The sequence below is a fragment of the Martes martes genome (assembly GCF_963455335.1).
Source record: "Martes martes genome assembly, chromosome: 6".
Classification (NCBI taxonomy): domain Eukaryota; kingdom Metazoa; phylum Chordata; class Mammalia; order Carnivora; family Mustelidae; genus Martes; species Martes martes.
Genome location: NC_137893.1, coordinates 132,380,712 through 132,403,071, shown reverse-complemented (window position 1 = coordinate 132,403,071; position 22,360 = coordinate 132,380,712). Strand labels below are relative to the sequence as shown.

Here is a 22,360-nt window from a genome sequence, read left to right as displayed (position 1 = left end):
GGGGGGGTGCAGGATTACTTTGAACTGTCTGCCCACGTCTGTTTCTTCAAGCCACTTTGAGATGCTTACCCGCCAACCACTCATCCCCCAACAAATGAAAGTAAAGTCAGGCTTGCCAACATCCCAAACCTCTCCCACAGGTGCCCATTCTGCCTCTTACCAGAATGCCCATGTGAAATGGCTGCTTCTGCTTCCCCTGGACCCAGTTTAAAGCATTTATCTCCTCCCTCCAAAGCTTGACCCTCAACTGCTATTTTTAATGTTCGGCCTCAGACTGTCACTAATCAAGTGGCTGGGCCCAGCGAGCCCCTCAGAACCGAAACCCTGGCTGGGACCAGCAGTTCGCTGCTAGAGTTCATATTCTGGCCAGGAAGATACCAAGATACTGACCATGACAACATAAGGATCCTTGCGATCTTGTCCCCAGGCTATGAAGAGCAGACGGGCAGCTCATAAGCCACACCTGCTCACAGGCCTATTTGTTTCAACCCTCATAGAAGTGGGGGCTGAACACTGAAAAGGAACCAGAAGGTTCCCCATGGAGGTTAGGACTGCCAGCGTCGCTTGACAACTTATCGGGCTTTAAGAAGCCGGGAACTCTCCAGCTCCTATGACCCCTACATACTTTACTCATTCATCTTGTCCACCTGGCCCGGATCAACGTGTAGCGTGTAATACTTGGTTTCCAGACCTCATCCTTCATGCATCACTGCCCACACACACCGGGCTGTCCTGTCACCCTCTGGGGAATTCCTGAATTGCTCTTCCATTTCCACTGGTCAGCGGTGAGGCCGATACTGCTGTTTTTCAAAATGCTCGTATATTATATTACTGTATAGCCAGGGTTGAGAACACCTGTTCTTACAGAATATTTTATGGAACATCCCTTCCCAGGGATAATACTTTTTGGCTTCTCAGACACCAACCACTGTGCCTCTTAAGGAGAGATTTTATTTTTTCACCAAATAAAGCAATTTTAAGTTTTAGAGATTTTAAAAGCACAGGAAAAGTACAGAGAGACCAGTTGTTTATTTTCCAACTCCCCAAAATTAAGCATTGTCAAGCAAGGTGGCACATGCGCCTTGTGACTCTTTCCTTTTTCTCTTCCTAAAATATTAGTCTATAATTTGTGAAAAACTGAACTCTGGTTATTGGAATGGATTCAAATAATGCATAGTAGTACAAAGAACAAACATGAAAGTTGAATGCAAACTGGTGTAGCCACTGTGGAGAACAGTATGGAGGTTCTTCAAAAATTAAAAAAAAAAAAAATAGTACTCGACAATCCAGTAATTGTGCTACTGGATATTTACCCAAAACCCACAGAAATGCTAATTCATGCACCTTGATGTTTCTAGCAGCGTTATTCACAAGCACCCCAAGTGCCCATCAATAGAAGATAGATAAAGAAGATATGGCATACATCTACAATGGAATATTACTCAGCCAGAAAAAAGAATAAAATCTTGTCATTGGCAACAACGTGGATGGAGCTAGAGAGTATTCTGCTAAGTGAAATAAGTCAATCAGAGAAAGACAAATACCGTATTATTTCACTCCTATGTGGAATGTAAGAAACAAAAAAATTGGCAAAAAAAAAAAAAAAAGAGAGAGAGAGAGAGAGAGAGAGAAACCAAGAAACAGACATCTTAACTATAGAGAACAAACTAATGGTTACCAGAGGGGAGGTTGGCGGTGAGGCGGGGGAGGGAATGGATGAAACAGGTGATGGGGATTGAGAAGGGCACCTGTCATGATAGGGTGATACACGGAAGTGTTGAATCACTATACTGTACACCTGAAGTTAAAATAGCACATATATTAACTATACCATAATTGAAAAAATTAGGAAAAAAAGAAAACATTATTTCATAAAGCATCTTCTTATACAAATAAATACTTCCATGCCCCCTTAAGACTTCAACATAGCTATTAACTAGGTGACTAACCTATACTGGATATAGATTGCAAATAACCTTTCACAGGTGGCTTTTATCGTTGAGATACATGGGTTGTTGGGGCACCTGGTGGCTCAGTTCGTTAAGCGTCCGACTCTTGATTTCAGCTCAGGTCATGATCTCAAGGTCATGAGGTCAAGCCCCGCGATGGGCTCTGAGCTGCTGAGTGTGGAGCTTGCTTAAGATTCTCTCTCTCTCTGCAACCTCCTCCTCCCCTGCTCATGTGTATGCTTGCTCTCTCTCCAAAAAAAGAGAGAGAGAGATGGGTTGTGTTCCTCTAAATGTGTCTGGGCATTCCTTACGTACACGTTTACCACTTTCATAGGCGTATCAACTCAAGAACAGTTTCCTTAGGACTTAAGTTTTTTTACAGATTCTAGAAACAGGAGATTCTGTTGCTATTTGCGGCATGTGAACATGACATACTCTAATTTCCTCTGTGATCTATTTGTTTAGATGTGTTTGTTTCCAGTTTCAATTAAGTATTTGCCTTTCAAGGGGCATTTCCTAGATTTTACGTGACTGTTTCAAATAGAAGCATGGACCAGACTGATTCCCCTTCTCATTCCATTACACCGTAAAGGATTTCACGGCAGCATCATTCCCTGTTGGAGGAAAACAGAACACTGCATGCCCCGTGCTACCTCGTTGGTTGTCTGGGAGAAGGTTCTTAGCAAATCCATTAGACAAATTTTCATCTTGCCCAGTACACCGTGCCTTCTTCAAAACAAGGCACCAGGCTACACCCAGTTGGAAGTAAATCAAGAATTCATCTGCAAATTTAAAACATTCCCTCCAATTCCATGGGAAAGCAGCCAGACAAAAAAAACCATACCTGCTTAGGACTCTTGTCTAATTTTAATCCTATTTTCAACTCAAGACAAGTCCGAAGAGTTAAAGGTCAGTGGTAAGTTCCATTTGTTGCTACATGTACTGGGGTACATAAAAGGTTGCTAATTCTGGGAACTAAGTGCCTATCTATAGCAAGCAATCTTTTATACAGAACTGGAGAGAAGTAGTTCTTCTGTTCACAATCTTCTTCTACAAATATGAGAAACATCCAAACTTTCAAAAGAGAAGAAACACGGGAGAAAGAGCCTTGGGATGTGCCCCTGGTATGTGGGCATCCCCCACCCGCCATCCTCTACCTTTCCACCCCCACCCTTAAACCCGTGGAGTTTGTAGCAGTTTTTAGAAATACACAAAGCCACAAGGTAGGCCTAGCATTTCTTCTGGAAACATCTCTTGAACCTGAACATTTGGATGAAAAGCACTGGGCTACAATTACAAGTCACACAGCAACACAAAGACAGGCATAAATAATTTGGGGGGTTGGGGATGGTTGTCACTCTTGGAAGCGACTAGAGTGGTTTCCTGGAGTATTAGCAGTAACTATTTTCTTGTGCAGGTCAAGTAAGATCAGCTGAAAATTCAGTGATCAAGTCCAAGATTTATGCTTATGTTTAGGGAGTATTTTGAGTACACAGTTTAATAAAGTTACAGATATGTAAGAAAGTGATATTTTTATAAATTTGTAAAATAAAACTTGAGACTTCAAAGAAACATTGGCCCCATCGGTTCCTTGCCCTGGTCCTCTACCCCTGCCCTGGGTCATCCTTGGGATCATGGGGCTAGTTTTGAGTCTCCAGCTCTCAGGTTTCAAGGCCCTCGCTCTGAAGTACTTGACACTGGTGTTCTCATTTGTATGATAGTTATTTCAGTATTTTAGAAACTCTGAATTATGGACTAAATACAAAACCAATGACGAATACATTTCATTTGTAGTAAAGGATAAACTCTTAAGGCACCCCAAAATCTGGACAAATCTTCTTCTGTATGAGTTTTTGTTTGTTTGTTTTTTAAGTAGGCTCCACGCCCAATGTGGGGCTTGAACGTCTGACCCTGAGGTTAAGAGTCATGCCATCTACGGCCTGAACTGGCTAGGTGCCCCCAGATGAGTTCTGTTAAGAGATAATACCGGGAGGTCGTGAGGTGCTCATTATGATGCTCTCATATGACTGACTGAAAAGACTCACAATGGAAGTTTTGTGAATCTGTCACATGTTAATACAGTTTTTGTTACTCTTATTCTTCCAATTAAGCCCGTGATACTCCTATGATTTACAGATCTTCCTTGACTTACAACGGGGTTCAGTCCCAATAAACTCATCGTAAACTGAAAATATCAAATTGAAAATACATTTAAGACACCTAAACTACTGAGCATCAATGCTTAAGTCTAGCCTACCTTAAATATGCTCAGAACACCCATATTGCCTCTGGCTGGGCAATACTGTCTAACACAAAACCTGTTTGATAACACGGTGTTGACTATCTCCTGTAATTGATTGAACACTGTACTGAAAATGAAAAACAGAACGGCTGTCTGTACACAGAATTTGTCAGTCCATCAGCTGTGGACCCTTGCCATTGGAGGGGGCTGACCCAGAGCTGCGGCTTGCCGCTGACGCCCACGAGAGGGGACAGCGTATCACTAGCCCGGGAAAAGATGAAAATTCAAAATCCAAAGTGCAGTTTCTACCCGATGAGAATTACATTCGCACCACCCTAACGTTGAAACACAGTAAGTAGAACCAGAACCACCCTAAACTGGGGACTGTCCGTATTCTGAATCACAGATACTGTCAAGTCAAAGCTAACAGAAGCTTACCAAATTGAAGCTTAGTAATGATAGAACTACATACTGTATTTACTTTTAGTTTATTTACCCCAGGGGATAATATTACTAAAAATGACCATGCTTTTTTTTTTTAATAATAAGAGATCCAACTGATTCTATTATTCATGGAAAACAATAAATAAATAATATGGGGAAAGTCTGCCAAATGGAACCAGTTATCAACAGCTATTATGATGCCAGAAGGTCTGTAAGAAACCATTCACCACTGTTGCAGTTTGCACTCCAAACTATTCACCTTGGAACACATAAAATTTATTAAGATTTTTAAAAAGGCTGAATAAGAAGCTGCTTTTCCAGACCCTAAAGGTGACATATTCTAGGATTCCATTTTTATGACATTCTGGAAGAGGCAAAACCATAGGGCAGAGAACAGGTCAGAGTCTGCCAATGTGGTAATGGACCCATGACGTGATGTAACTATCAGAACACATGGGACCGGACACCAAAAGGTGCCTATGAATTTAAAAATTAAAAAGGAAGCTTCTTCAAATTCAACAATATTGTGTAACAGAACGGGTCTCCTTCATGGTAAATGGATACACTGAAAAGTTCCCTTTTGTAGTAGACCAATAGAGATTTTCATTTGACAAATATGACTATTCATTACCTTTTTTGATGAATTTGGAACACATTTATAGAATCGCATCATTAAGACCTAACTTTCAGTATTAGATAACATACATAACAAAATGTTACTGCTCTTTTGCTCCAAAATCTAGAGTATTTCAGAAAGCAACGGTGAGAAGCACTAAATATACAGACTATTGTATTATGACTTAGAAGTCCCATCTTCGGGGCTCCTGGGTGGCTCAGTCGGTTAAATGTCTGCCTTCAGTTCAGGTCATGATCTCAGGGTCCTGGGATGGAGCCCTGCATTGGACTCTCTGCTCAGTGGAGAGTCTGCTTCTCTCTCTCCCTCTCCCTCTGTGCTCTCTCTCTCAAATAAATAAATAAAATCTCAAAAAAAAAAAAAAAGAAAAGAAAAGAAAAGAAAAGAAAGAAAGAAATCCCATCTTCATGTCCCAGACAATCACTTCACCTTTCTGGGCTTGGTTTCTTTAAACCTAAGTGATGGGAATATATCGCCAGCTCCAGAAGGAAATTACCTGTTCCACTTCACAGTCATTTTGTTCTTGAAGTAGCCCGTTCCAAGTTTTTACTGTTTCTAGTATGGTCCACTTAAAACAAAAACAGAATTTACCCCCAAAACCACATTCAGGGAGCACCTTCTGTGAGTCAGTGGCATTACAGGCTTCAGAGTTCTGGCTGGAGTTAAGTTACTAGTTACAGAGTCACGGCACAGTTAAGAGTGACCACATGATTCACTTCTCACAACACGTGCCTCCTTTCCCATCACCGCCATGAGATGAGCCGTATCATTCCTCAGCCAAGGAAATGAAGTTTGAAGAATTGAAGGGACGTACCCAATCACGAGCTAGAAGAAGACATGATTTGAGTCCCCTCCCCTTTGAGGGAAGGGGGCCCCCCATTCCTCCTTCTCCCACAGTTCCTTTTTTTTAAGATTTATTTATTATTATTTATTATTATTTATTTATTTATTAAGATTTATTATTTATTTGACAGACAGAGATCACAAGTAGGCAGAGAGGCAGGCAGAGAGAGAGGAGGAAGCAGGCTCCCCGCCGAGCAGAGAGCCCGATGTGGGGCTCGATCCCAGGACCCTGGGATCATGACCCAAGCCAAAGGCAGAGGCTTTAACCCATTGAGGCACCCAGGCGCCCCAACCTTCTACCACAGTTCGCAATTCCATGTGGCCCACTGGAGGCCTCTGAGGGTAAATGAGGCCGTGTCTGTTTCATCTGGTGCACTCCTCACTCCCCATGTCCTTCTTGGGACACAGTGGATGGAAGTGGACAGGGAGATGGACCAGATGCCCCTTCCTGAGACACCCTGTTTCATCCTCGTTCAGGTGCCCCCTCATTCTGCTGGAAATAATGCTGCATTTTTTTTTTTTTTTCTAGCTGGGGCAGAGAGAGGAAATTCAGATTATCTGGAAACTGCAGGTATCCTCAAGAGTCAAGATGTCAACATTGAGGTAGGACTGCTGTTGGTCACCTGTGTTTTCTCATACCTAAGCAAGAGCTTACGCACCCACAAACGATGCCCATGAGACAAATACTCTCACTAACCAGTGTTATATGGTCAGTTACTCTGTTCCCCTCATGTTCCCACACAGGTGAGTAGTACTGGAAGCTGGGGGAGGGAGAAACTCAAACTGGTTTTGTCAGAATTCTAGAAAATCTTCCAGATCCCTTGTAGTGATCTCAGAAGCCTTCGCATCATGGAAAAATTGTGTTTTTCCAGTACCTGTTATCTCTTAGTGAGGACAACTGGGTGGAATAAAAAAACAAAACCAAAAAGCTAATAGTTATTACTACTTACCAGGCACCAGACACCATTTTTGGCATTTGAAAATGTCTTACTACACGTAATTCACTTACAAGGGTAGGTACTATTATCGTCCCCACTCTACGAATACCGAAATCAAGATTCAGAGTGATTACATCATTTGCCTCAAATTGTATACACTAGGAATCTGCAAAACTGCATTTGAAGCCAAGTAGTCTGGCTCCAGAAGGCCTCCTTCCCTCCCCCACGGTGACGTATTACACTGGCCTCCCTCAAGCTCAGCATTTATGGGCGTGCCCAGAAAATACGCTCCCGAAACAAGGAGAAATGTGCTATATTAAGATAGCCAGGCAAAAGGGGAGAACGTGTTAGTACTCAGCAACTAACATCCTCATTTGGTTAGAAATCTACAGCACGAAAATCACCTCCACCCACTGCCTATGATGACTGGCCCGAGTTTTCAGAAATCATGGCAGGAGTTGCAGTTGGCATCTAAACACAGACATAGTGACCGTAACAAGGAAAGAAGAGAAATTCATTGCCCAGAGGCCATGGTTCCAGTAATTCTATACTGGGAAAGGGGACAGAATGGAAATGGTCATAGAATCAACAAAGGCTGAGACAGGAGGACCCTCTCTATCATCTTATAAATTGCTGGTATTGTCTCCATTTTATAGATGAGTCAACAGAAGCTCACATAGGACAGGTTAACTGCACAAGGTCAGCCAGCAGATTTGTAAATGAATGACTAAAATTTCTGCTCCTTTCACTGCATGCTCCAGAGCTAAAGCAAAATAATGCAGGAGAACTTTTTTGAAATCACCCAGCCCACTTCCTTCATTTTACTGAGGAGGAACCCAAGGCCCAAAGAAGTTATTTGACTTACCTAGGGTCACACAGCTAATCAAAGACAGAGGCTAGAACAGAGGTTAGAAGGTAATTTTGCAGTGTGCATATCTAGGTCATTGGCCCCTCTTATGTGGTCCAGTGGCTGGAGTTTGAAGAACTTATAAAAAGGAAAATAAAACATTCACACCATGCTCGTAGCACTTACTGTCCATTTATTTAGTATTAGATGTGCAGTGTGTAGTGTTTAAAAAACTCAAAAGTCCAAGGGGCACCTGGGTGGCTCAGTGGGTTAAGCCTCTGCCTTTGGCTCAGGTCATGATCCCGGGGTCCTAGGATCAAGTCCTGCATTAGGCTCTCCGCCCAGCGGGGAGCCTGCTTCTCCCTCTCTCTCTCTCTCTGCCTGCTTCTCTGCCTGCTTGTGATCTCTCTCTCTGTCAAATAAATAAATAAAATCTTTAAAAAAAAAAAAACTCAAAGTCCAAAAACTTGCTCTAATTTTTTTTTTTTTTAAGATTTACTTATTTATTTTAGAGAGCGAGGGTGAGAGAGTGCGAGGGGCAGAGGGAGAGGGAGAGAGAGAATCTCAAGCAGACTCCCCACCAGGCTTGGAGCCTGACCTAGGACTCGATCCCATGCCCCCAAGATGATGACTTGAGCCAAAATCAAGAGTGAGATGCTGAGCCACCCAGGCACCCCTGCTGTTCTAATTCTTGAGTGTCCTCTGGGGTCATCTAAAACGGTCATCCACAGAGCCACCCCAAGATTCTTATGGCTCTTTCACAAACATCTTTGAAAAGAAATACTAGCCAGTCAGGGCCACTGCTGTGAAATGCATTACTCTACCTATTTATATATTAGGAAGTGAAATTGAACCAGAACCACCCAATACACAAATCTCACTTTTTAATAAATTCCCAAATACCTTCCAAACTTTCTCTAATGTCCCCAAACCAAAAATGAACTGGAGCTCCGGCTGGTAAAAGTAAACTCACCCAGTGTCAGACCAGCTGCCGACCGAGGAGGCTGGGATGCTAATGTCAAAACTGGTCCCTCTGCACAGTCCTGCAAGATGACAGGAGCCTTGTGCCAAGCTCGGAAGCTTAAAACCCGGGGAATCTCAGATGAAATCACACGTGTGAAAAATTCACAAGATGTCGGAAGCCACCAGAGAAGGCTCTGTGAGAACCAGTGGTCATGGTAAATACGTTTACATGTAGCTGAAAGCGAAGTATCCTTGTGTCATTTCCACAAACACACAGCGGCTCATAAAACAGGAAGACTGTCTGTTTGTCCTCCCCGCCCCCCCCTAAATCGAGGAGTGGATATTTGGTAGCAACAAGAGATGAACAAAAGTTATCTCTAAAACATTGCAGGTGTAAGGGTCTACCTCACTAAATTGGTTTTACTACTCCTAGTAACATAGTCCTCCCATTTTCCTGGTATGAAGACGACGGCCAAGAGAAGGGAAATGTTAACAAGCATTATTCTGACTCTTGCTTTCTAAGGCTTAAAGAGTTTATAGACTCAGTTTTGTCCATTAAAAAAAAAAAAGGGAAAAAGAAAACACAGTCTGGTTGATGTACTATATCCTAAAAGGTTAAGTTGGATAAAAAGATTTTCACTTTTCAGCAAATCATTATCATGGGATACACAGAAAGCCCCAGCCTGTACTATTGGAATTTTAGATTTCCTTTGATAAGAGGAAGCAACTCATGTCTGAGAATTATATCTATTCAATGATTTTTCGTAAATTTTGTTTTCTGGCTTTGAGTGTGTGTAGTATGTTGGTAGCTGCAGAAACTGGTTGGTGGGCCCAAGAGGGTTATGGTGCTGCGTGCCGGTGAATTTCGTATTAGGGTTTATAAATTATCCCTGTGTAAGAATCTAGGAGGGGCAGCGTTTGTTTTAACTTTGAGGAAGTTGAACACCCAAAATGGGAAGGATGTGGCTACGCCAGCAAAAACCTGTATAGAATGCTTGTGAAAAAGCTCTCGCTTCTTTCGGGTCCTGGCTGTGCTAATTTCCTTTTCTGAGAAATTATATTATGTTCCAAACAAATACCACGTAAGTCCCTTCTGGTGCATGGTGCGATTTCAGAAAACAAAACAACCTATGAATCCCAATTCCTGTTCTTTTCACCTGATGTGACCACAGAAATAAAAGTCCTGAAGACACTACTGACATCCTTTGGATTTTTAAGGAAACACTCCTCAAGGATAATACACACTCAGCAATATTCATGTGAGGACAAAGGGAGCTGTTTTAGTGGTTTCAAAAATTCGCACCGATTACATTAAGGGAAATTAAAATGACAAAAGTGCCCATCCCAACATGTGCCAACTGCTTACATTTTCCTATACTTCCTCCTGGTTTTCTTTCTTTCTTTCTTTTTAAGATTTTATTTATTTGACAGAGACACAGCTGAGAGAGGGAACACAAGCAGAGGGAGTGGGAGAGGGAGAAGCAGGCTTCCCACCCAGCAGGCAGCCCCATGTGGGGCTCGATCCCAGGACCCCTGGGATCATGACCTGAGCCAAAGGCAGACACTTAACCACTGAGCCACCCAGGCGCCCCTCCTCCTGGTTCTCTTTGGGCATATCTATATCCAGTTGTACATAGTGGTGGAGCCATAGGGTAGATATTCTTGTATAGTAAAAAGACATTTAAATTAATCTTATTTAATGCCTTGAGGATCTCATTAGTTTAGGAATTCGAGGTCACATTACGGTTTTCTTTATGTATACTCATATTACTAAGTAGATAAACACGTATCCTGTCACTTTACACTCAACGTTTTCCTTTAATTCTCAGAACTTGATTTTTTTTTAAAGATTTTATTTATTTATTTGACAGACAGAGATCACAAGTAAGCAGAGAGGCAGGCAGAGAGGCAGACAGAGAGAGAGAGGGAGAAGCAGGCTCCCCGCGGAGCAGAGAGCCCAATGTGGGGCTAGATCCCAGGACCCTGGGATCATGACCTGAGCCGAAGGCAGTGGCTTTAACCCACTGAGCCACCCAGGCGTCCCAGAATTTGATTTGTAAAAAAAATTTTTGGGTAAGCTTTATTTAAGTAATCTCTACACCCAGCATGGGGCTCGAACTCATGACCCTGAGATTAGGAGTCCCATACTCGACCAACTCAGCCAGCCAGGTGCCCTCCTCAGAACAACTTATTAAGTAGCTGTGTTAATCCGGTCGGTACAGATGAGGAGTCTGAGGTCAGAGTTACCCACGGTCACCAAGCTAATAGGAACAAAGCTAAAATTCATCAGGTTTGTCTCATTCCTGAGCCCTGGAGGTATGTGCTCAGTAGTACTTTCCCATTAGCCCTTTGTACACCACCTCTAAAACATCCTCTTCATGTAACCAACACCGTCCAGCTTTTCCTTACACACTCTCACTTCCCTTTGTCCTGGTGGCTGTCTTTTTTCTCAGTCAAGGAGTGTCTGGAGGAAATCAACACAACCAACATTTGCTACAGATCTATAAATGGGCCAGTCTCCATAAAAGAGGGGGTAGAGCAGCAGTTCTCAAAGTGTGCTTCCTAGACAAGAAGCATCAGGATCCCCCGGGAACTTGTTAGAAATACAGATGCTGGGGCTTGCTTCAGACCTGCTCCCTCAGAAACTCGGGGGTGGGGGTGGAGGGCCCAGTATTCTGCTTCACCAGGCCTTACAGCAGATTTTGCGGGTCCGAGACCCGCACCGCACTATGCACATGATCTTCCTTAGTACTTTTAACTTCTCTGGGAATTAAGTGCTGTTTATTATTCCCATCATCGCAGATGGGTAAACTGAGGTCAGCACACACTGAAGGCTGATATCACATAATTAGCAAATAATGGGAGCCAGGACTTCCAACTATTTCTGTCTGACTCCCAAGTCTTTTCGTAAGTATCATGTGGACTCACTCAAAGGCAGATGGAAGGAGATGCTGTTGTAATGGTTCAGAGAGCTAGTGTAGAGATACCGATGTCACAGAGACAATTTTGACATCGATTATATATCTATTAGGGCTTTGACATGCAAGATAATTTATGGTGTTGTTTAAAGAGTCATTGAAATGCACTATTATGTTTTTGCTTAAAAAAAGGTAACTATGGCTTCTAGAAAATACTTGTCTTATACAATCAGTAGACAGTGATGGCAGGTTGAAAGAATGTTGGACAAATGGTCTTGCCAGTTCTGAAACTGTAGCTACATTAATCCTTTCCGCCAGAATTCAAGCCATGTTAAGCTCAGTGAATATTTACCAATCATAATGGTATTTATATTTAATTACATCTTCATATATACTTTAATCCAGTATCTTCTGTCTTGCATAATGTTGTTCTAGAGATTAGGAATTAAAAGCTAATTAAAAGCAGTGTTTCCGGACTCTCTCCTTCACAGGGGTGGGGAGCAAAGAATGTTTGGGCATGGATTCTCCAGTAAAGATGTTCCAAACATTACAGCACAACCAATGGCTTCCAGCAGCATAAATGAGCCCTCAAACTGCCTACGGCTTCAGCGGATCTTAATTATGCAAATAATAGGCAACCTGCCTAAGGTTTCTCTACCAGGAGCTCACCATTTTATGATATAAACTCATCAGTCGGTGTACTGGAGAGCCATGATGAATTGTAAACTATAAATCTTCCCCAAATTCCTGGCCCGAGAAGAGCCTCGAGCCCTTTTGTAATGGAAGAAAAACAGGCCCAAAGGCCCAAACCACTGATATAATAATTTAAAAATCATGTCCAAACTTATTATGTGTATTTTGTATTATCTGGCTATACAAAAGTGGTATCATTTTATTTTTTATTTAATTTTTTAAAAAGATTTTATTTATTTATTTGACAGAGATCACAAGTAGGCAGAGAGGCAGGCAGAGAGAGAGGAGGAAGCAGGCTCCCCGCTGAGCAGAGAGCCCAATGCGGGGGCTCGATCCCAGGACCCTGGGATCATGACCTGAGTCGAAGGCAGAGGCTTAACCCACTGAGCCACCCAGGCGCCCCTTTATTTAATTTTTTTTTGAGAGATAGAAAGAGCGTGCATGCATGGTGGGGAGGGGTGGGCTGCACAGGAGGAGAGGGAGAGACTCTTAAGCAGACTCTATGCCCAGCCTGACACGGGGCTCGATCTCATGACCCTAAGATCATGACCTGAGCCAAAACCAAGAGCCGGATGCTTAGCCACCCAGGTGCCTCTACTCTAAAGGGGTATCATTTTAAAATTCTGTTAAATGGATAAGAACCCATGAAAGCTTCTGTTTTATGTAATTTCTCCTTCAACCAGAATTTATCTCCATATTGATGAAAGAAGTGCCAGTGTGGACTGTCCTCTGGCTACACACACACACACACACACACACACACACACACACACACACACTCAGCTTTCTGGTAGACCTGACTGTTCTACGACATTCATGAAGACAGGACTACTTACACCAGGCCATCAATGTTTCTAATTCTCGGTCACTGGTACAATCAGCATGACTGAATGCATCCTTTGTGGTTCTAGAAACTAACTTCTAAATTTAGGCTGATGTACAGAGCACACAATGCATACTTTGAAAAGGACTGGGGCTGATCCAGCCCTGCCCAGATTTAAGGGCCTGGTAACCTTTCCGAGGAGAACACATACCTCCTCAATGGCTCACTGTTTACGTTTGCCGGGAGCTACACCTGGAGAAATGTTTCAAGTTTCTTTCTATTGTTGTCTTTTCCTAACCTTTCATTTCCTTATACTCAGGTGTTTGTTGTTTTTTTTTTTCCTCCTAATCCCATTGCTGAGCAGCAGCCTAGATCAAATTAAAGACAGCAGAAACCCACTGCAGGAGCAATGAGTAGGCCAGGAAGAGGTCCTACCAGCAGGACACCAGTGCTCTCTCTTGGAACCAGAAGAGACGGCATGAAGAGCCCACGGTGACAACCTGGAAACCAGGTTTTTTGTTTGTTTGTTTTTTTGAGGAACTCTGCCCCACTAACTTTCCAGCTGGAACTCTGGGGCTTGCCAATTCTACAAGGTCTTTCTGATACTGTTATCTTTCCCTTTACTGATACCATTCCCAGGACTTAGGGTGGAATGATACCTCCAAGCAGTATCTTTACTTCCTGTTTCTCTAATCCTTACGATCGAAAATTCGCTCCACCCCACCCAGAGACAACAGTTCTAGTCCTCCGAAGCGTCGGGTAACTATCTAGCCCCTCCCACAACCTGCCCCACAGTCATCCATCAAGCTACAAACCCTCAAGTCGGGCACCATCGTAGGTGGTGGGGTAGTGATGGGGAAGACACTGACGGTCGTCCTATTTCAAAGACAATCATCCGATTCCTTACCCTTCAGGAACCCAAACACTGAGGGGGTAGGACAGAGGAGATAAATGCTTAGCGGGAAATGATAATCCAATGATGGCAGCAGGGGCATCCAGTAGAGGAGAACCCAGAGCCGAAGTACCACCCATCTGGGAGGTGAGTGACTGGAGATGGCTTCAAGAGGTGCCATCCCAGGTAGATTAGAGAACGTGAATTGGAGTTAGACAGAGATGGCCGGAGGGATACCCGAGAGGACATCACAAAAAGCCCCTCTCTCCCCCCAGATTAAGTGAAAATTGCCAAACTGCTTGACCCTCCCCAAAGGAGGGTCAAGCAGTTGCTGAAACACCAAGTCTGAGGCATCAAGTAAAAAAAAATGAAAGTAGAGAGATGGGTTAGGGACACGGAAGGGGGAGGAGTCAGGTCATGGAGGTCATGTCCCCGTAAGAACTTCAAGCTGATCTCAAGATAATGAAAAGCCAAGGGAAAGCTCCAAGCACGGAAACAGCAGGTGTCATACTAAGCTACCGGAGAGCTCCGCTCACTCGCCCTGGTTGAATTCTGGGGAGCAAATATCCCTGCAGACTTTGTTCTACCAAACTGTCCGGGTCCAGATTATGAAATGCTTCCAAATTAAGAAAAACTTAAGCATTTAAATTAAAAATTAGGTTCCTAAATATCTGCATATGACCTATGTAAATACGGGACATATCCAGGTGTCCTTCGTTTCTCACTTACAGACAACAGGGTGCCTAACATGAAGATCATTTTTCTTTTTCTGTGTATTTTTGTGGTAAACTTAAAAACAGTATATGTGGGGCGATTGGGTGGCTCAGTCAGTAGAGCATGTGATTCTTGATATCGGGGTTGTAAATTTGAGCCCCACCTTGGGTGTAGAGATTACTTAAAAAAAAAAATCTTGGGGCGCCTGGGCGGCTCAGCCGTTGGGCGTCTGCCCTTTGGCTCAGCTCATGATCTGGCCAAGGTCCTGGGATCGAGCTCCGCCTGGGGCTCCCTGCTCAGCGGGGAGCCTGCTTCTCCCTCTCCCACTCCCCCTGCTTATGTTTCTGCTCTCCCTAGCTCTATCAAATAAATAAATAAAATACTTTTTAAAAAAATCTTTAAAAAAAAGGAAAGAAAACTTCTACTCATTGTAAAGACAAAGTCCTCAAGACACTTCACGGTAATTAGGCTCAAAGGACACTTCACAGTCATTAGGTTCAAAGTCTCATCCTGTTCGCTTCTCCCCTCACCAGACTTTAGTCAGAACATTAACTAAAGAACACCTCCCATTTCCACCGGCTCACAGAGGGAAGAGTTAGACCAAAGCGTGTTCCAGATAGGGATGGAGGAAGCTGGCACAGACGGCTGTGTGGGGTTGGCAATCCGCTCAGCAAGGACAACTTCCCGTGACTCCAGCGAGCACAGTGGCCCTGCTAAGCCTCAGCAAGTTCACTGTGTTCACACACACACACACACACACACACCCCTAGCACTCCATATTCCGGCTAACCTTATTCCAGCTTAAAGTGGTCAGGTAGAACTTACTTCCACTGTTCTTCCCCGCCCCCCCCCCAACCCCTTACCTTACCCCCTTTTTGGGATCTGCAAGAAATTTGCTTTATTTATTTATTTATTTTTTACTGCCTTTTTTTTTTTAATGCCTTTTCTATGAAGTCCTAAGTACAATTTTTTTTTAAGATTTTATTTATTTATTTGACAGATAGAGATCACAAGTAGGCAGGTGGGCGGGGTGGGGGTGGGGAGAGAAGCAGGCCCCCTGCTGAGCAGAGAGCCCGATGTCTGGCTCGATCCCAGGACCCTGGGATCATGACCTGAGCCAAAGGCAGAGGCTTTAACCCACTGAGCCACCCAGGAGCCCCTATTTATTTATTTTTTAAAAGATTTTATTTATTACTCTAGGAGAGCACACCTGAGTGCATGCGAATAAGCAGCGGGGACGGAGAGGGGCGGAAAGACGCCACACCGAGCTTGGAACCTGACGCGGGGCTCTGAGATTGGGACCTGAGCTGAAATCAAGAGTTGGACACTTAACTGACTGAGTCCTCCGCCCCCCACCCCGGGCACCCAGAGAATCTGCTTTAGATACAGGAAAGGAGAAATGATTATTTCCTCCTCTTCTGGTGCAAGCTCAAACTTCAGGTCATACGGGTCCAGGATTAGACCCCGGCTTTGCTTGGACAAGCTGTGTGAAGAGGAGCAGGTCGCTTCGATCTCTCTAAGCCTCTTTTTCTTCCTCTGTGCATGAGGATAACAGTGATTATTTCTTATAATTGAAAGAAATGATGTAGCACACACATCTGGAGCAAACTCCATCAACAGTATTAGAGATGCCACCAACAACATACTGCCATGTTTTTAAACTTTGTAAACAATATGAATGAACACTCACTACACTCTGGTAAAGTGTTGGTTTACTCCCGCTCCTACAAGTCTTCGTGATCTGACAATTTCGTAATCCAGAAAAGGTCTCTGTCCCCAGTCACCTTGCCTGTCCTCTTTCTGCCCTGAGTAGACTTTTGTCACTGCCACTCCAATTTGGCTCTAAGGAATGCCGGGTCATTGAGAAAAGAGTCACTGCTATGAATCTACTTTCAACTACGAAGGTAGCTTCAAACCGCTCTCAGATGTGTCCATGATACCAAGACTCTGTGTAGAAGCAGAGACTTTTTTCACATGTGGCAGGCATTAGGGTCTCACTCACACAGGGCTGACAGCCACAGCCCTGCTGTCACAACAATGGAAACTGGTTTATTGGGACATCACCAGGAACAGGTGCTACAGGTCACACAGGTATTCTCAGACAACAGACAGAAAACAGAATTTTGAGAAGAAACTCAGTCCCGAATCAAAGAGGGAAGCTGGTGCTGTTTTCTGCCTCCAGTGGCCTGGCGGACCTCAGACCCTTTTCCAAATGATCATGAACAATGGAAAAGACTTTGCAGTCTACGAAATCAAGAGACTGCAAAGTGGAATATCCAATAATCTGTGACTTTGAAATTGAGAATTAAGTTTGGATCAACTCCCACTGTTGATCCCCTCTCTGTTCATTTTACCCATTGTCCTCGATAACAAAACATCCGACTTGGTTCTTGTTGAACCAAGTCGGTTGACACCTGGGTACTTGGTCAGGTCTTAGGTTAGAGACATTTAACTGAAGAGCTAATTTATCAACTTCCAAAGAAGATTCACAGATTCCAAAAACAGCCCCAGCGGCTTTGAGTGATGACTTTGAGGATGAATGGGATACTGTGTGACACGGTCTGAAAGGAACATACCTATTTCAAGTCATAAATTCTAGGATGCTTATTAAAAATCGATTTCAACATGCTGTAGCTGTGCTTATCAAGGATGATGAAAAGCATCCATTCACGAGACTGAGCTACTATATGTCAATTGCACCTCAATTTAAAACGCACACACACACACACACACACACACACACACGACTGAACTACAGGACACAGGATCAAAGACAGCTTTGCCAGAGTTCCTGCAGCTTCTAATGCTTCTTAGATCACTATACTGCACACAGTTACAAGACAACAGAGTTGGCACTAAGCTGGTCACTAAAAACAACCAGACTGAGGCGCCTGGGTGGCTCAGTCATTAAGCGTCTGCCTTCAGCTCAGGTCATGATCCCAGAGTCCTGGGATTGAGCCCCTCATTGGGCTCCCTGCTTGGCGGGGAGCCTGCTTCTCCCTCTCCCACTCCCCTGCTTGTGTTCCCTCTCTCGCTGTCTCTGTCAAATAAATAAATAAAATATTTGGGAAAAAAAAAAAGCAACCAGACTAATAGTTTTCTAAGCATTCAAGTTCTGGTTTTTGTTTTTTTGGTTTTTTTCCCCCCAAATAATCTCCAACGAGTCTGTTCTCTAGAAGCGCTGGATATTAGTGAACTCAGTCTATGAAGAAGAAAAAATTGGAATGGACGTCGGCACATACCTGGAATCCTATTAAGTGTCACCCAGAAATGTTCATCGGGGCTGTAAGTATCTTTCGACCAGTGTAGAAGATCAATGGCCCTTTTGTCATGGAAGACAAAGTTGACAAACTCTCTGGTCAGGGCCACATAGGCAGTGCCAAAGTAGATGGTCAGCTGATGCGGAGGCGAGCTTTTCAAAATATTAGTATTTTTCACAAAAGAGCCGTCTTTGCCTATGTGCTCCCGGTGCACGAACTTAGTCCGTCCAATGGCGTGATCGGGGGGCAGCACCCCCGGGGTGATGTTTTTCCCCTTAAAGCCTTTCAGATACCGAATGATCTCCTTGTTGGTCTTCAGGGGGAAGTCTTGCCCACACGTGTTGATGGCGTACTTCCAGGGCACCTCGGACGCCGCGAGGTCTTTGAGGCAGTTCAGGTCAGCCTGGAGCCTGGAGATCCCCCCATAGACAACCGGCTCCATCTTGGAGGCCAGGAAAGCATTTGGGAAGCAGCTCAGTAACTGCTCTACTGACTCTTTGAACTCAACGGTGGCCTTTTCATCCACGTGAACGCAGTAGACATTCTGGGGCATGTAAACAGCTCGGAAGAGCCTCTGGAAAGTATCAAAGTCCTTATGGATGACCATGACATAAGCCAAGGGGAAAAGAGCTTCCTCTTCCGACAGGGGGCTGGTGATGTAGTGATTCTGGGTCAGGTAGTCCTTGCACGGGACGCTCCCCAAAGGCGAGGGCAAGGTCCTCCCCCACAAAAAAGGAGCCTTATCGTCTAAGGCGTAATCACAGGCATGAATTCCGAAGTACTTGTGACTGGAGCCGTTCAGCGACCCGAACCTCGCCGGCAGGTGTAACTGGCTGTTATAAAGTATCACAAATAGAAGCGCGCTGAAGACCGTGAAAGCAAAAAAGCTGTACCTCCAAAAGTTCATTATTTTCACTTCCCTGGGGAAGGACGCGCTCTCCAGGGACTGAGAAATGACCTGTCCCTGAAACCGCGAGTGGGGAGAGGTTGAACCGATCGCTCTTCCCGGTCTCGAATTCCGACAGGCTTGTCCGGAGGGCTGGAGTCCTTCAGTCCCGACGCGCCGTCCGCCCCAGCGCGGCGTCCATCCTCCGCGGCGGCGCCGGCGGGAGGAGATGCTGCCGTAGCGCGCTCGGCTCTTCCGACCCGGGGGTGCTGAATCCCGAGCGGCGCTGAATCCCGAGCGGCTCTCCGCGCGGCGCTCAGCCCGGCCCGGCGCTCGCCCAGCCCAGCCCCGCCTCCGGGAAGCCCTCCTCATTTGCATGCGAAATGCAAGTGGCGGATGTAGCAAATTGCGTTCTGGAATGGACTTTCCACGGGGGCTGAGTTTCCCTCGCTTCGCCCCGCCCGCCTTCGGTGCTCCGTACTCCGCTCCGATCTCCCTGCTCTTCGCCGGCTCTCTGCTCGCCTTTTCGAGTGAAGCGCTTCTACTTTCTCTGCTTCGCCCTGGCAACCTGCTAGCAGCCCTTGCAAAAGCACAACATTTAGGACTTCTGCCCCCTCGGCTTTATTCGTCTTCCCTCTTTTGCATTTCAGTGTTATTTCTACCTCTGGGCGCACAGACACAGGTAAGAAAAAAAAATGCACGTGTACTAGGCGTACGCAGAAGACTGTCAACGGCGACAAGAGTCTGTGGCCAGGTGGGTGTTCCTGGGTTAAATCAGACACTCTGATCGTGTTACGTAGCGTATACATGTGTGTGTAGGCTATGGGAAGAGGGGAAAAAAGAATTACACTCTTGGAGTATGGGATGAAGGCAGAAGGAACCTAGCAGCGACTTGTAACGTTAAAGGGTCAGTGTGGATGACAAAAATGAAATAAACACACCTTTCAGTTTGCACCGCCAAAGGGAAAGGTGATAGTCATTGTTCCCAGAAAGTTGGTTCCCCTTTCACACAGAGCTTCAGATAACGTGAACTCTTGACACCGCGGTTATCTCCAGTGTGTGGAGTCACTCGCCAGGGGTCTTTCAAAAAGTCTGACATCTTCAGATCTAAGGTCATTTCATACAAATCAAAGAAGTCTCCTTCCCACCCAGCCCCCTCCTCTCCCACTTCCTCACTCTGAAGAAAGAACAAAGGCTTCGGGGTTGCTGCAAAATTCCTGGAAGTACCAGTCAGTGTAATTCAGGGGAGGCAGGAAGGGAAGCCCAGCAGGTCTGGTCACATTACAGAGGGCTTGTCATAGCTCACCTGTGCGGGTGCCTGGAGCACTCAGCAAATGTGGAGGGTGCTGGAGACATAGGAGGGTGGTAAGGACGCTCCTGGGGGAAGTAACTCAACCAGCTACAAAGAAAAAAAAAATCAATGGTGGCAGCCACAGCGGTAGCTAAAAGTGGCCTGGTCCCCTCTCAGCCCGCAGTCACCTAGCTATCCTAACTGTCTGGGCACCAGGTGGCCGTTGGAGCAGGTGCCTCTGTTCCGAAAGCGGGGTATAATGCAGCACTCTCCCTGCCCCCTTCCTATCCCTCACCCGCCTTACTCTATGAGCACTTGGAAAGGAGTCCGGCCCAGATTCCTCCCCTGCCCCTGTGACCACTGCACCAGCGTTCGCGGTTACCTCTCAGGGCCCAGCTGGGGTGGACACAGAGCTCCTAAAATGTTCATGAGAACTACGGGACTGTAAGGGGGGGAAAGTTTCCACTGTGTTCTCAGAAAGCCCTGGAGAGCCCAGCCTTTCACTTTCACGTAAAGGTGGATTATCCACGGAGCTAATGAATGATAGCAGTGGCCTGGAGATGATGGATATCGATTTGGAAACAGACTCAAAGATCATCTAACAGGACCCTTTATTTTACAGATGAGGAAATGGGAGCCAAGAACAATATTTTTTCCCAAGGTCACTCAGCTGGAGAGAAGCCAGAAACCTTCACTCTGCAGCTCCCTTGTCCAGATGCTGAAGCCAGTCTATTTGGCTTCTAATCCCTGCTGGTCAGTGACCAGCTGCGAGACCAGGGTAAAGTTACTTAACCTCTCTTAGCTCCGGGTTCTTCATCTGTGAGATGGAAAAAAAATCACAGCGGTTCCCGTTTCGCGCGGTTGTGAAGAACTGTAACCGAGATGACTTCTGTTTAGGGTTTGGGTGGACGATCCCGTGTGTTCAATATGCATTACCAGTTACTGTTGTCACTTCTCTTTTGAAAAATAGCCAACATTTCCGACCATGTGAATGACCTGATATTTTCACTTCTGTTCTTAGTAACGGAAAAGAGATACATTTATCCTGTTAAGGCTTTCCACCGGGTTGATTTTATTCCCCCTCTTTTCCTTCCCCATCCCTAGCCCACTTTGGCCCAGACAAAAAGCAGAAATACTGCTTGAGGAAGGGAAGAATGGAATGGTCCATTTGGATGCCTTCACTTCCCCTCATTCTAGTTAGAACCACACCCTTTTCTGCAAAATACATCCTTGGCCAGACTTGTGGGGAGCAGGAGGGGAAGCGCCAAAGGGGAGAGGGGAGGTACAGGGCTCTCTCTCCCCACAGGTTCTGTGGGTTCTTCCCTCTTTTTGCCTCAAGCCTTGGCCCCACAAGCCGGACCTCCGCTGGAAAGCCCATCCAAAGCAAACTCAACCAATCTTTAATCAGGATTTAGTCACAGCACATTGCAAATGGGGTGGGGAGTGGTGCAAGGTGATTTACAGTTCAAAACACCAGTACTCCCAGAAACCCTTCTGTGGTCTGTCCTGCCTTATTTACAGTTGTTTAGATGAACAACCAGACATGAAAACGGGATGCCTGCTAAGCGCTTAGCCCAGCGGGTAGGTTTGTTTTGCTTGGTATCTGTGGCAACCAAACAGGCATTTTCTTCTAGCAGATCGCTGGGCGGGCTGAGCTAGTAACTTTGAACCAGTACGTTATTTCTGCTCTGTTCATTCTAGCTGGCTTCACATACTGAAAACTGTCATCACGTGGACACTTGGTATCCCAATCCCTGCCTCTCTCGGTCCCGGGATCATCTTTAATATCACCAACAAGGGGACAGCACTGGACAGCAGCTCGCCACACATCATCAGCTCAGCTCAATGTGAGAGCAAAAGGCGGGGCTCTCTGGGGCTTTCTGAGAACATGGTGGGAACTTTCCCCCTCTTACAGTCCTGTAGTTCTCATGAATGTTCTAGGAGCTCTGTGTCCACCCCAGCTGGGCCCTGAGAGGTAACTGCAAATGCTGGTGCGGTGGTCACAGGGGCAGGGGAGGAATCC

The 22,360-nt window shown here is 45.2% G+C and overlaps 1 protein-coding gene across 3 annotated transcripts in view; it reads right to left on the bottom strand.

Annotated features, from left to right (window-relative positions):
• Positions 1-22,360, bottom strand: part of GCNT2 (glucosaminyl (N-acetyl) transferase 2 (I blood group)) — a gene marked incomplete at its 5' end in the record, with an annotated part of 89,258 nt that overhangs the window by 17,411 nt on the left and 49,487 nt on the right. Inside the window, one exon of one of the 3 annotated variants that reach the window (XM_080805244.1) lies at positions 18,143-19,368. The exons of the other annotated variants lie outside the window; for them this stretch is intronic. Within the exon in view, the coding sequence (XP_080661370.1) occupies positions 18,143-19,067 (925 nt within the window). Of the gene's footprint in view, positions 1-18,142; positions 19,369-22,360 lie in introns of those variants that run through there. 3 annotated transcript variants of the gene reach the window in all.